General features: G+C 41.1%; 1 protein-coding gene across 3 annotated transcripts; it reads right to left on the reverse strand.

The window, feature by feature from the left end:
• Positions 1-756: 756 nt before the first annotated feature.
• LOC141659457 (BTB/POZ and TAZ domain-containing protein 3) lies at positions 757-4775 on the reverse strand. 3 transcript variants are annotated; one of them, XM_074466336.1, is made up of 7 exons: positions 4757-4775; positions 4188-4278; positions 2791-3187; positions 2411-2541; positions 1984-2290; positions 1545-1858; positions 757-1128 (listed from the first exon to the last, which is right to left on the reverse strand). In XM_074466336.1, the coding sequence occupies exons 3-7, from the start codon at positions 3136-3138 to the stop codon at positions 999-1001; spliced, it is 1230 nt and encodes a 409-aa protein (XP_074322437.1). In that variant the 5' UTR covers positions 3139-3187; positions 4188-4278; positions 4757-4775; the 3' UTR covers positions 757-998. The 3 variants fall into 3 exon arrangements, with proteins under 3 accessions (XP_074322437.1, XP_074322436.1, XP_074322435.1); XM_074466335.1 differs by lacking the exon at positions 4757-4775 and adding an exon at positions 4355-4421; XM_074466334.1 differs by lacking the exon at positions 4757-4775 and having other exon boundaries at positions 4188-4346.
• Positions 4776-14484: the final 9709 nt, after the last annotated feature.

Consider the following 14484-nt stretch of genomic DNA (forward strand, 5'->3'; position numbering starts at 1 on the left):
AACGGAATCTTATACTTTTTGTATCGATTAACCTTATAACATACATAACCAATACGATTCGAACCCAAGTCCCTTTTTAAACCGAGCTCTGATATCATGTTAAGTAATCAGTCACACTAAACGTAATTAACTTGATTAGAAGAAAATTTAGACAAAAAGAAAATTGAATTTTTCTATCATAAAAACAGTATTCTGCATTTACTGATTCGACAAATGGCAGCTGACAAAATATCGAAATACGTCATCTGTTTTGTTTTCATTTATATTAATATAATACTACCAATAATTACAAATATACAAGTTGATTAAAGATTGAGACAGGCCACCAGCAATTTAGATCAAACAACTCAAAATCAATTTTGGTCCTCTAAGCTTTTGGTCTACTAAACAATTAAGTACTAATTTAAAACTACTCAAATTAAAATCAAGTATTTCAGGCTTCCCTTCTTTTTAAATTTTACACGGTCCTGCATTTCGGAACTACGGAATACGAATTCCTGGATCCGCCACTGGTCCTACATACGTGTATGTCGGAATACGAATTTCTGGATCCGCCACTGGTCCTACATACGTGTATGTCCGCCGAACAAGGAATAACTTATTACATCCAGATGAAAAGTACCATAGAGAATATTAGATTAAATTACACCATGGCCTCAAAATGCAGCAAGGCTCAGGTTACCATCTATGTTTCTCGGACTCTGCATTTTACCTTCAATTACCCATGTCGGACACTCGATACTCGGATTCAGACACTTATTTTAGACTAAAAACATGGATATTTTTCAAAATATTGCCAAATCTGATACTTGAACATGTATCCATTTCGTACACTTCTAGCCGAGTCCGAGTAAGATAGGTTACCATGATATTACTCGAACTCATTCCTTACTCTGTAAAATGGTATTGATATCATTATCATATCAGGAATTATTCGTCTTTCGTCTCAGGAGTCTACATAATCTACATTCTTTGTAATTACAGGTAGCAACGAAGGGTCAATAATATACTGATTGCCGAGGGGAGAAAGGCCCTAACGCGATCTTTGCTGCTACCACTTTGCTTACTAGCAGTTTCCACTTTGCTGCATCTTTTTTGCTCTGCGTCGACATTTTCACCTTGAATTTCCTGCATAAAAGAGACACCATCACTGTAATAAACAGCGTACTAAGAATTTCATCAAGTGGCTTGCACAGTGTTAAAGAGTATAAGATCCTGTTCGGGCCTTCCTCTACCACCTTAAGATTTTAGTGTGATTGGTTACTTAACATGATATCAGAGCTCGGTTTAGGGACATAAATTTAAATATTTTTTTGTTGGTATTGATATTGGTATTGGTTTTAGTACGGCTGGTTACTTAACATACAAACATGGAATTTAAAGTAGTAACTGCAAGAGTATGTTGTAATCTCTACTTATGTTGCATAACTCGAGCAGGATAAAGCTATGCCAGGCACAATCTATCACAGATATTTAATATCGAAATCAGCTCTACATACGAGAACTAAACTTTCTGACTGATCCCCTGACAGTTATATGCTTACCTACAAAGAGGAACCTTGCAATTATCAGGATCATTGCACATGCAGGAATGTAGTTCAAGGAGCTGCCACGCGCGTTTGCACTGAGCACAACCACCAGGGACTCGTGTTTTGCAGATGGAGAAATGGCGGACTAGAGTCTCAAGTCCCTGGCAAGCTGGAAAATTACAAGCAACCTGGTTTCCTTTAAGAACTTTGTCACGAGGTCCAATTGTCCTGCACCCATCCTGAAAAATGTGCAATAAAGCTTCCATTGCCTCGTAGAGTTGCAGGTATACCTTCTTCTCTTCAACTTTCTTCAATCTCTCTTGCTTACTCTAAAATAATTTAAAATCCTTAATCATCTTGGCTTGCAACAAAATGCAAGTCTATTAATCAAACATTCAACTCGTCAACTTGGCTTGCAACAAATAAATTTAGATGATAACTGTAGCATACTTACAGAATCAGCTTCAACAACCAGTCCTAAAAGCTCTTGTTCAAGTGCAGAATCAGCAAGCGTCATAGCTTTCCATCCTTCAGTGCCTGATATGGTCTTGAAGTCTCTTACAACCATACGCGTACAGATGAAGGAAAGCCGTGAAGCATCACATTTTCGTGCTAGCTGAAGCACATCTATCATGTTCTCCGGTGTAAGAAAATCCTGCTCTAATATCTGCTCGCAAACTCTTTTCAGTGATGGTACCGCATAGCAATGAGACAAAACCAATAAATGTAATGTATATTTTTTCATCTCCTTCACTTCATAGCTGCATTAGGATAAAAAACTAATCTATGTCTGTCAACACTCTTGGAATAGCTAGGAACTTAGAAACTATTAACTACTACATATAAATTAATGTATATGAATCTATGAGCGACTTACACACCAGGAAGAGTAGAGAAAACGTATGAATGCATAAACAGCTTCGTAAGGTACTCCAGGAATCTTTATGTATCTATAACCATTTATGACTTTTGATTCAGTTAAGAATTTCCCCAGCACCGGTGATGCAACATTCTACACAAGCAAATTAAAGATTCTATTGTAATTAGAACAGTCAAGGGTTATAAAAACCAGTTATTACATATTAAACAGATACCATGAATAATCTGTAGTTGCGATAAACAGGTTGTTTTAAGTAGTAAAGAATTTAGTATGAAACATCTCAGAAATGCATAATGATCCGGATGTTGTTTTAGAGACAACATACGGTTCATACATAGAAGACCATAAATCTTCGGAGTAAATAAAAACATAAAGTCTCACCAAAACAATGAAATGAGCTGGAATGATAGCCTCATTCTCAGTGACAACACACACATCTGCTGCACATCCTTGTTTGAAGAGCTTGTCCCATGTTTGCTTTGTTTCCTTTGGTACAGAAGTGAGAAAACTTTCTGGAAGTTTGACAAGATTATTGTTTTTGCTTTGCATTTTACTAGGGAATGGAGGTGGTCTCGGTACAGAACAACTCTGGCAGAAAGGCGCGGTATATTTTTCTCTAAAAGTTTCATCCATTCCAATTTTGATTTCTTCATACTTTACATTAAACGATTTACTCAATTCTTCATAAGTTAAGGATGACCAGGGAGAATCAAAATCCGGTGAAGCCATAATTATGATATTCACAACGAAGTTTGTGGAATAGCTGCTACGAAGATGGCTGAATAAGAATCAAGTAAAATGTAATCAGTATAGAATTAAACTAAAATTCGCAACTAAACATATACCATAACAGGCACTATACTCAGCACCGAAATTCTTGAAATTTTAGATCAAAAAACGAGCTGTGCAGGAACCAGAATCAGCTCCAAGCCGACTTTATATATACAGTTAAACCTGTTTAAAGTAATAGGGTCGGGACTAAGAAAAATTATCACTTTAACGAGTTTATTTACTTTATCGGGAGTAAAGATACACTGTGTCTGTTATGTTGGCACTAGAGAAAAATATTATTTTAGCGAGGTTATTACTTTATCGATTATTACTTCATCGAGGTTTCACTGTACCAACAGTCCTTACCTTTCCTTTTGCAAATCATTTACTCTTTTTCTTTTTTTTCAAAGTAATCATTTAGTTTTAGAATAAGTTCATACATAGCTTAAACTTGACAGGTTCATACACAGCTTAAACTTGACAGGTTCCATCCCCTTTCTCGGCTTACTTACGGATTCTATTTTTTTTGAAATTTCATGAACATGATCAAGAATTTCAGTATAAACTATAAAGTACTAACTAAATAACCCCAATCTGCAATCATATACAAAATTAGGCTATGCATTGAAATAAAGAAGCTTAATATAATTGATTCAGTGCCACTATGAATTGCAGACTTGAATTAAACAGCCTCATCTGGATTCCGATACATCGTAACTAAGCTATGTTAATCGGAGTCTTCATTTTACCTCTTAGTACCCGTGTCGGACACTCGACACTCGGACATGAACACTCGGACTTAGACACTTATTTTAGGTAAAAAAACATGTATATTTTCCAAATGTTACCGAGTCTGATACTTGGACACGTGTCCATGTCGGATACTTCTAGTCGAGTCCGAGTAACATAGTAACTAAGCAACACATGTACAAAACAACCAAAAGTTCAATCATACATCTATTGGAGTAATTTAGTATCTGCATATGCTGGACTGGAGACAGTATTACCTTGATATTAACAATCTGGACAAAACTCGAGCCTGGCGGAATCACCAAACACCCTTGCACTTATTTCAAGAACAGCATCATCTTGAAATTTCTTAAATTACAAATGAAATTTAAGTTAAATGGTTGAAACAGAGTAAGCATATTTAATAAACTAAAAAACCACACACCTAGGCAAGGCAGATGAAAATAACATTAAACTCATTCATTACATTACAATCCAGCTTGCTAAATATAGAAAGTTCATGAATTGCAGACAATTTAAAGGGGAAAGTAATAAAAAAGGACATCACTTAATGGATAAACATCACACATACGTACAGGGGCGGATTCAGTAAGGGCCACTGGGGACACCTGTCCCCCTAAAACAAAATTTTACCTTTTTTTATCATTAAATTTTTTGAAAATATATGAAAGTGTCCGGAAAATTCAAAAATATAAGGGTGTATTCACAAAATATGGTCGGTGTCCCCCGGAATATAATTCATGGATCCGTCCTACGTATACATGTTTCCTACATGCTACTAATCCATAAAAACGGTACAAATTATAAACGAGTTCGAACATGTTACCTATTATAGTTTCGCTACTAATCCATAAAAACGGTACAAGTTATGAACAAGATCGAACATGTTAACTGTCGTATCTTCGCTACTAGGCTAGAACCTCATCGGACTTAAACGAGATCGAACATGTTACCTATCGATGAAAATGGATGCTTGGTAATAAAAATATGTGAGCTGTGGTCTAGTGGACGGGAAGGAGAGGGAGGTGGTGGAGAGCTGAGTATTTGTTGTTATTATCAGCAGCTATGACACGGACTTCATATGTTTATTTCTTTTTCTTTTCTTTAATTTTTGCTTTTTGTTTTTACAATTTTGTATGGAAATCTTGTCGCATGCATTGTTTGTTTAAAGTTAACCTAATATGAATTAAGAAACGGTATTTGTTATGGATAAAAAGCTAAGGTTATTATTTGCTGTATTTATTACTAAGATTCGGGAGCTCAAGGCCTTTAATGGCTGCTCTCGTGTTTCGTAGCTTAACTCTGCCTTTACGAGATGCCTACGTATCTCTGTGAATTAGAGAATCAAGCCAAAAAACGTAGTTCTGATTGGTGGGGGTGAGACCCCTTATATAGATGTTGGGAGTCCTTGAATTGGACTTGGTATAGGAGACTTGCTGGGCAAGTCTCATAATTAGAATGGACTTTGGAGTCCTAGATAGTAGGAAACTGATTCCTTATCCTTTTAGGTCCCCTTGAGGCTAATCTCCAAGGATTTATATCCTTATCGGGACTCTTTTCAACATCTGATTTGTCCCTTATTAATTAATTACGAAATTAATTAATAATCAGGGCTTTTGGGCCTTTTTTATTCCATCAGGCCTGATCTGGTCCATCAGGCTTAACCTTTCTGGTCTGAGTACCATATATCTTTTTATTGGGTCTAGCAGCCCACAAATTGTACAATTAATGCAGTATTTAATAATACAATCATAATTTATTTATCCCTATCATTTGCCCCCCAACTTTTGGGAAACATCGATTAGGTTTCGCAGAAGTTAAGTCTATTCGTTCCCTTACAAGGTTTCATTTTTCCGTAAAGTGTGGAGCGACCTACACATTTACAATGAATTTTCCCTTTTATTCAGGAATTATCTTAATTTCCAGGAATTTTTCCCTAATTTTCTGGGATTTTCCCTAATTTTCTGGGATTTTCCCTAATTTCTGGGATTTTCCCTAATTTTCTGGGATTTTCCCTAATTTCTTGGATTTTCCCTAATTTTCTGGGATTTTTCCCTAATTTTCTGGGATTTTCCCTAATTTCTGGGATTTTCCCTAATTTTCTGGGATTTTCCCTAATTTTCTGGGATTTTTCCCTAATTTTCTGGGATTTTCCCTAATTTTCTGGGATTTTTCCCTAATTTTCTGGGATTTTCCCAATTTCTGGGATTTTCCCTAATTTCCTGGGATTTTCCCTAATTTTCTGGGATTTTTCCCTAATTTTCTGGGATTTTTCCCTAATTTTCTGGAAATATTAACATTTTTCAGAAAATATTTAAGGAATTTTCTTATTTTTTTAAATAATCAGAAAAACAGAATTTTTGTTGCTCAATACATCCTAGGCGTTGTTGATCCACGCCTAGGAGACAGTTTCCTAACAACGTCTAGGAAAACTTGCGTCCTGGGCGTTGTTGGAGGCTGATGCTTCCTGGGCGTTGTTGATCCACGCCTAGGAGACGGTTTCCTAACAACGTCTAGGAAACTTGCTTCCTGGGCGTTGTTGAAGACAGATGCTTTCATAGATCCTAGACGTTGTGCACCCACGCCTAGGAGACAGTTTTCTAACAACGTCTAGGAAACTTGCGTCCTGGGCGTTGTTGAATACAGATGCTTTCATAGATCCTAGACGTTGTGCACCCACGCTTAGGAGACAGTTTTCTAACAACGTCTAGGAAACTGGCGTCCTGGGCGTTGTTGAGTACAGATGCTTCCTGGGCGTTGTTGTACCACGCCTAGGAGCCACACTTCTAACAACGGCTAGGGACGATGTATCCTGAGCGTTGTTGAATACAGATGCTTCCTGGGCGTTGTTGATCCACGCCTAGGAGCCACACTTCTAACAACGGCTAGGGACGATGTATCCTGAGCGTTGTTGAATACAGATGCTTCCTGGGCGTTGTTGATCCACGCCTAGGAGCCACACTTCTAACAACGTCTAGGGACGATGTATCCTGAGCGTTGTTGAATACAGATGCTTCCTGGGCGTTGTTGATCCACGCCTAGGAGCCACACTTCTAACAACGGCTAGGGACGATGTATCCTGAGCGTTGTTGAGGCTGTTCGAGCCTTGATTCATTCATTGAACTTTGATTTTAAATCTTTTCAAAATTCAAATCTTATGGGCTTCCCGCCTTTTTCTTAGGCCCAGGCCCGTTTGTGCATCTTTGAGCTCCTCTATATAAGAGGTGGAGTGTGAGTTCATTTCTCACACTTCACTTTCACAAAAATTTCTAAATTTCAACTCTGCAATTAGTCTCTCAAGAATCGCCACCTCCAAGCGATTTCCGGCTTTCTACTCCGCCGCTTTTCTGGGCTTATTTTGAAGATTCCGTTTGAATCTTCATCTTCTTTACTTACTTTCAAGAGCTTCCTGGGTTTTTGTCTTCATCCATGGCGGATTCCGATTCATCTCACTCCCATGTCCCCCAAGTTGTTGCCCGTCCCTCTAGGGCCAGCCGAGGTAAAAAATCTCTTGTACATTCCTCAGTTATTTCTCTTAGGGATCTTTTAACCGAATTTGGGCAAGCCTTTCCTAACATGTTACACTTAGATGCATATAATTATCCTTCTAGATTTGGTCCAGATCAAGTAGGTACCATAGCCCGCCTTTTTGGCATTTCCCACCCTTATAGGGCCGAGGCTCCAGGCCCAAATGATAGGGCCTGCTACCCAAAACCTGGGGCCATTCGGGTCTATAAGGAAACCTTCTATGCTGGTTTTCGCCTACCTCCTCATCCTTTTGTTTTTCGCCTTTTGGCTGAGGCCCGAGTCTGTCCGACCCAACTCACACCCAACTCTTGGCGTTTTATTCACTGTTATATGGCCCAATCTCGTAAACACGGTTTTGAGCCAAATGTTTGTGTCTTTCGTTATTTATTTAAATTTGTAAATGCTTCTGAGGACCAAGGATGGGTCAAAATAGTTCATAGATCCTTGGCTCGTTCCTGCTTTATTTCTGGCACCAATCCCGACTCGTATCCAACATGGAAAAGTGAGTGGTTTTATATATTTCTGGATTCCGAGGAGGGTTGGGACCATTTTTTCAGGCCCAACTTCTCAAAAAGTATAGACGGGTCTTTAAGAGACCTAAAATTGGGGATAGATGAGGATGCGGCCATCAAGGCCATTACTGCTGATAACTTGCACCATTGCGCTCTCATCCTTTCAGAGGGTAATTTGCAAGGTGTAGGTCTAAGTGACCTTGGTCCCGAGGGTATTTCTTTCCCCTTTTTGTTCCATTTCCTCCATTCTCTATTTGTCCTTTTTCTTATGTGCTCGTATTTGCCTGCAGCTAGGGCCGCTTTGGACACGATCTTCAAGAAGCGGGAGGCCCGTGCCGCCAAGGGCTCTGCTGTTGAGAGCCACCGCGACAAGCGGGTTAGGATTGGTGACGGCCCTTCAGTCACGGTTCAGGAGGCCGTCCCTACTTTTTTATCCCAGAGGCCTCCTAGCCTTGATGAAGATAACTCTCCCTTCACCGTCACTTGGGGCCTTCAGAGGAGGGACACGGTGGTAGGGAGTTCCGAGGCTGCCGCCGTTTGGTCTCAGAGTGTGATCACGCCTCGTGACAGTGCTGAGATCGTCGAGTCTTCTGATGACCTACAGATTGAACGTCTGGGTGCTCAGGCCGTGGCTTCTGTAAGCCTCTTCCTTTTTTAACTGTTTTTTTTTTTTGCTTATTATTACTTACTTACTACATGTTCATGCAGATGAATACCTATCTCCAGGCTGCCCTTCACAATTTGAAGGATGTGAGGACCAGCCTAACTATTGCTGAGAGGGACAGGGATAGGTACCTCAAGGCTTCCGAGGCCAACTTCACTCGTTTTCGTGAGGTAGAGAAGGAGCTGGCGGACGAGAAGGAGAAAGTTCGTAAGCTGGAGCTGGATGCTCAAAGGGCCCGAGCTGAGGTGATAGCTGAGTATAAGGCATCTCAGGACTTTCAGGATGTCCTAAATGCTGAGTACGATGCTAACTTCCCGGAGACCTTTTCTAGCTGTTGGGAGCAGATAGTAGAGGAGATTGAGAAGAAGATTCCGGAGGTGACTCTTACTGCCTATCCAGTCCCTGATATTCCTGGGAAAGAGCCTCTTCTTGATGACATCCCTCTTTCTCCTATTCTTGCTTCTTCTGCTGAGGCAGAAGCTGTTTCTCCTCGAGGTGCTGATCATGTTCCAGTTCCTTCTTCTGCTGCCAATGAAGGAAACATCGATGATGACTTCTTCAAGGATCTTTGAGTATTTTGTTTTTCTTGTTTGGCCCATTGTGGCTTTCTATGTATTGACTTAATCGCATTCAGAACTTATTACCCTTCGGGGCTTGTATTCTATATGTTGCTTTTCTTGCCTTTTTCTGTTTTATCTTTACAATCTTAATATGCATTTGAACCTTAAACATCCTTAGATAGAAATAATTTCAAACTCTTTAATATGAAGTCTGGTTTTCCAAAACCTTACATAGCATGGGTTCGACCCTAATCAACAATAACTAGACAATGTAAATTCTACTGGAATATAAAATCCTATGCAAGCAAAGCTTCAAGGTGCTTTTAAACCTACTTGTCAATGACAAGTGAGAATCGTACTTCTCCTATCTTACACATAGTAAACCTTCAGGTTTTGTGCGTGCCAGGTCCTCGGGACTTCAAAACCTTCCATAGTTTCCAGCTTGCAGGTTCCTCTACCCTGAACGCTCTTGACTCTGTACGGCCCTTCCCAATTTGGGGCAAGCTTTCCTTTCTGTCCAACACCAGAAGCCTCTATTTTTCTCAAGACTAGATCTCCTTGTTTAAAAAATCTCTCTTTAACCCTTAGGTTGTAATAGAATGAAGCCTTTTTCTGATATTCTACTATCTTTGCATGTGCCTCATCTCGCACTTCATCAATTAGATCCAGGGCTAACCTCTGCCCTTCCTCATTTTCTACAGCATTGAAAGTCTGAATCCTTGGAGAGGAATGCGATATCTCCACGGGAACTACTGCTTCTGCCCCATATGCCAACATGAAAGGAGTTGCTCCTGTCGTGACTCTACAGGTAGTCCTATAGGCCCATAATATTGGAAGTATCTCATCCACCCAATTATTTCTTGACTTCTCGATCCTCTTTTTTAGTCCATCCAGGATTATCCGATTTGCTACCTCTGCTTGCCCATTGGCTTGCGGGTGAGCCACAGAGGTGAATCGTAACTCAATTTCATTTTCTTCACAATACTTCTTGAATTCCTCATTGTTGAATTGTGTTCCATTGTCAGTGACGAGGATACGGGGAATTCCATATCGGCACATAATGTTTTCCCACAGGAATTGTGCAACCTGCTTAGTTGTGATTTTGGCCAAGGGTTTGGCTTCGATCCACTTGGTGAAATAATCAATGGCTACAATCAGAAATTTCCTTTGTGTCGTGGCCATAGGAAAAGGCCCTAGAATATCCATCCCCCACATGGCAAAGGGAATAGGCGAGTTGATAGAGGTCAGCATCTCGGGGGGTTGTCTAACAACTGGTGCATGCTTCTGACAGCGATCACACTTCTTCACATATCCTTTGGCATCAGCCATCATTTCTGGCCAATAGAAGCCTAAACGGGTTATTTTATGAGCCAAGGCCCTGCCCCCCAGGTGTTGTCCACAAATACCTTCATGCACTTCTTCAAGAGCCAAGCGTGCCTCATCGGGCCTGAGACACCTCAGGTAAGGAACCACGAAAGATCTTTTATATAGAATCCCATCTATCAAAGAGTACCTTAGTGCTCGAACAGTTAACTTCCGTGCCTCAATTGCATCGCTTGGCAACCAACCGGTCTGAATGTGAGCCTTGATGGGATCAATCCATGACGTCCCCAAGCCTACGGGAGCCACAAGCTTAACATCTATGCTTCGTGTCTTCAAAACACGGAAGTACACACTTCCTGAACTTTCTTCAATCTCAGATGAAGCAAACTTTGATAGCGCATCTGCTTTAGCATTTTCTTCCCTTGGAATGTGTTCAACATGGCATTCATTAAATTGGGTCATCACAGCCCTTACTAGGCGAACATACTTAGCCATCGTATCATCCCTTGCCTCAAATTCTCCCTTTACCTGGGATATGATCAGCTTCGAGTCTCCACGGACCTTTAAGTTTTTGACTCTAAGTGTCCCAGCTAGACCAAGGCCAGCAATCAGGGCTTCATACTCTGCCTCATTGTTTGTTGTTGGGAAGTCTAGCTTCATGGCATACTCAATTAAGAATCCATCAGGGCTTTGCAAAACCAACCCTGCTCCACTGGAATTTGTTTTTGATGCTCCATCAAAATAGAGAACCCAATATTCTTTCTCCTTGTCCCCATTGTCGACTCCCTTGTCTTGAGGTATGGTATCTTCCTGCCCCCCGACTTCTTGGTTGGGTATGGTACATTCCACCAGGAAGTCAGCTAGTGTCTGGGCTTTTATGGCCGTACGTGGCTTATACTTGAGATCGAACTCTCCCAACTCTATTGCCCACTTAATCAGTCTCCCACTTGCCTTGGGACTGTGAATGATATTTCTCAGTGGCTGATTTGTTAGCACTTCAATTTGGTGAGCTTGAAAATAAGGACGCAGCTTTCTTGAAGCCATTACCAAGGCTAAAGCGAATTTCTCAATGGCTGAATAATTCAACTCAGCACCATGCAAAATTTTGCTGACATAGTATACGGGTTTCTGGACTTTCAGTTCCTCCTTAACCAACACGGCGCTCAAGGCGCTCTCTGAAACAGCCAAGTACAAAAATAAAACTTTATTCAGAACTGGCTTGGCCAACAACGGGGCCTGGCCCATATACTTCTTTAACTCTTCAAATGCCTTCTGATTTTCCTCATTCCATACAAAGTCTTTGATGTTCTTCAGTGACTTGAAAAATGACAAGCACTTGTCTCCTGACTTGGAGATGAATCGTCCTAACGCAGCAACCCTTCCTGTGAGCTTCTGAACATCCTTGACAGTTTTGGGGGGTTCCATGTCCAGGATCGCCTTTATTTTATCGGGATTTGCCTCAATTCCCCTCTTCGAGACCATCAATCCCAAGAACTTTCCAGATCCTACGCCGAAAGCACACTTCGTCGGGTTCAACATCATCTTGTGGTACCTCAGGACCTCAAAAGCTTCCCTTAAATGGGCTATATGATCAGTCTTTACTAGACTCTTGACTAACATGTCATCAACATAGACTTCCATAGTCTTACCAATAAGATCCTTAAAAATTCTATTCACCAACCTTTGATAGGTGGCTCCTGCATTCTTGAGACCAAACGCCATAACAAGATAACAATAAACACCAAAGTCAGTGATAAATGATACCTTTGGAATGTCATCCTTATGCATTTTGATCTGGTTGTATCCGCTAAACCCATCCATGAAACTCAGCATCTCATGTCCAGCGGTAGCATCAATCAAAGTATCAATTCTAGGCAGCGGAAAACAGTCTTTGGGGCATGCATCATTCAGATCGGTGAAGTCTATACACATCCTCCACTTTCCATTAGCCTTCTTCACCATTACAGGGTTTGCTAACCACTCCGGAAATTGAATTTCCTCAATGAAACCAGCCTCTAAGAGCTTTTCCACTTCCTGCTTTATAGCCTCTTGTCTTTCCGGGGCAAAATTTCTTTTCTTTTGTTTCACTGTCTTCCGGCTTGGATCCACGTTTAGCTTGTGAGTAATTAACTCCGGGTCTATGCCTGGCATATCAGCTGCTGACCATGCAAACACATCACTATTTTCTTGCAAAAATTTTACTAACTTCCCTCTAAGGGGCTCCTCTAATGTGGCTCCAATGAAAGTCATCCTCTCAGGATTCTTGGGATCTAAAGGAACCGAAACCAATTCTTCTGCTGGCCTTCCTCTATTCTCATCATTTTCTCGAACATCCATATCTTCAATAGGAAGAACCTGCCCCCCGACTCCATCTGCCCTCAAAGAGGCCACATAACAGCTTCTAGCCATTTTTTGATCTCCTTTCTCTTCTCCAATCCCGTTTCGGGTGGGAAACTTCATGACTGAATGGTAGGAAGAGGGGACTGCCTTGAAGGCATGTATCCCTGTTCTCCCCATGATAGCATTATAAGTTGAACTAGCCTTTACTACCACAAAATCCAGCATCTGCGTTGCTTGCCTTGGCTCCGTACCTATGGTGGTTGGCAATTTAATTATCCCTTCCACAGGACATTCTACTCCAGCAAATCCATATATCGGCATGTCGGTTGGTGTCAACTGGGAGTCGTTATACCCCATCCTTAGAAAGGTGTCGTGGAGCAAGATATCCACAGAAGCACCATTATCCACAAGGACCCTCTTAACCGGGCTATTTCCTATTATCGGCGTTATGACCAGCGGGTCGTCATGGGGAAACTTCACACCCTCAAGGTCGGAATCATCAAAAGCCAATGTTACTTCTGTCCTGGCCCTCTTCGGGGCTTCTCCAACAATATGCATAACCTCTCTAGTATATGCCTTTCTGGAATTTTTGGACAATCCAGCAGCAGTTGGACCTCCAAAGATCGTGTTTATCACAGGCCCTCGAGGTCTCGGCCCTCCATAAATGGTGTTTATAACTGGTCCTCTAGGTTGGGGATTCCGCCCCTGATCATCTTGGTCCCTCCTACGATCTTCAAAGTTTTTCCTTCCATTACTATTTCTGTCTCCTCCATCTCCAGTATACTTGTTCAATCTTCCTTTTCGAATCAAAAACTCAATTTCATCTTTCAACTGCCTACACTCATCGGTATCATGGCCAACATCTTTGTGAAACCTGCAATACTTGCCCTTATCTAGCTTGGCGGGATCAGCCTTCAAGGGCTTAGGCCAGCGAATATCTCTGTCTTTCTCAATCTCCATCAAAATCTGACTTCTGGGAGCATTCAGCTTAGCGTATTCAGTGAACTTTTGCCCAGGTCCTCCCTTCTTGGGGGTTGAATCAGGGTTTTGTTCAGTTCTAGGATATTTATCCTTAGCGATATACTCCAAATCAGTTTTTCGTTTCTTGCCTCCAGTGGGCTCATTACTTACTACGGTCTTCCTCATACTTTCTTCAACCTTGATATACTTCCCTGCCCTCTCTTGGAGCTGCAACATGCTCTCAGGGGGTCGTTTGGCCAAAGACATCTTGAAAAACTCATCCCTAGTTCCTTGTTGCAGTGCTATCATGGCTACCTTATCATCAAGGTCTGGGACTTTTAAAGCCTCCTTTGTAAAACGATTCAAGTAATCTCTTAAGGATTCTTTAGCTCCCTGCACAAGACTCATAAGAGATGCTGAACTTTTCTCATGGACTCTTCCACTGATGAATTGCTTAATAAAAGCCTGACTTAATTCTCTGAATGATCCAATAGAATTTGGGGGTAGGCGACTGTACCATCTTTGAGCCATACCCGACAGGGTTTGAGGAAAGGCCCGACATTTTATAGCATCGTTCACGGGTTGCAGCAGCAGTGCATTAGAGAATGTCCTAACATGATTAGCGGGGTCTCCCGTGCCATCATAGGCTTTGATAGTGGGCATCTTG

This window comes from Apium graveolens, chromosome 5 (assembly GCF_009905375.1).
Source record: "Apium graveolens cultivar Ventura chromosome 5, ASM990537v1, whole genome shotgun sequence".
In the NCBI taxonomy this organism is placed as follows: Eukaryota; Viridiplantae; Streptophyta; class Magnoliopsida; order Apiales; family Apiaceae; genus Apium; species Apium graveolens.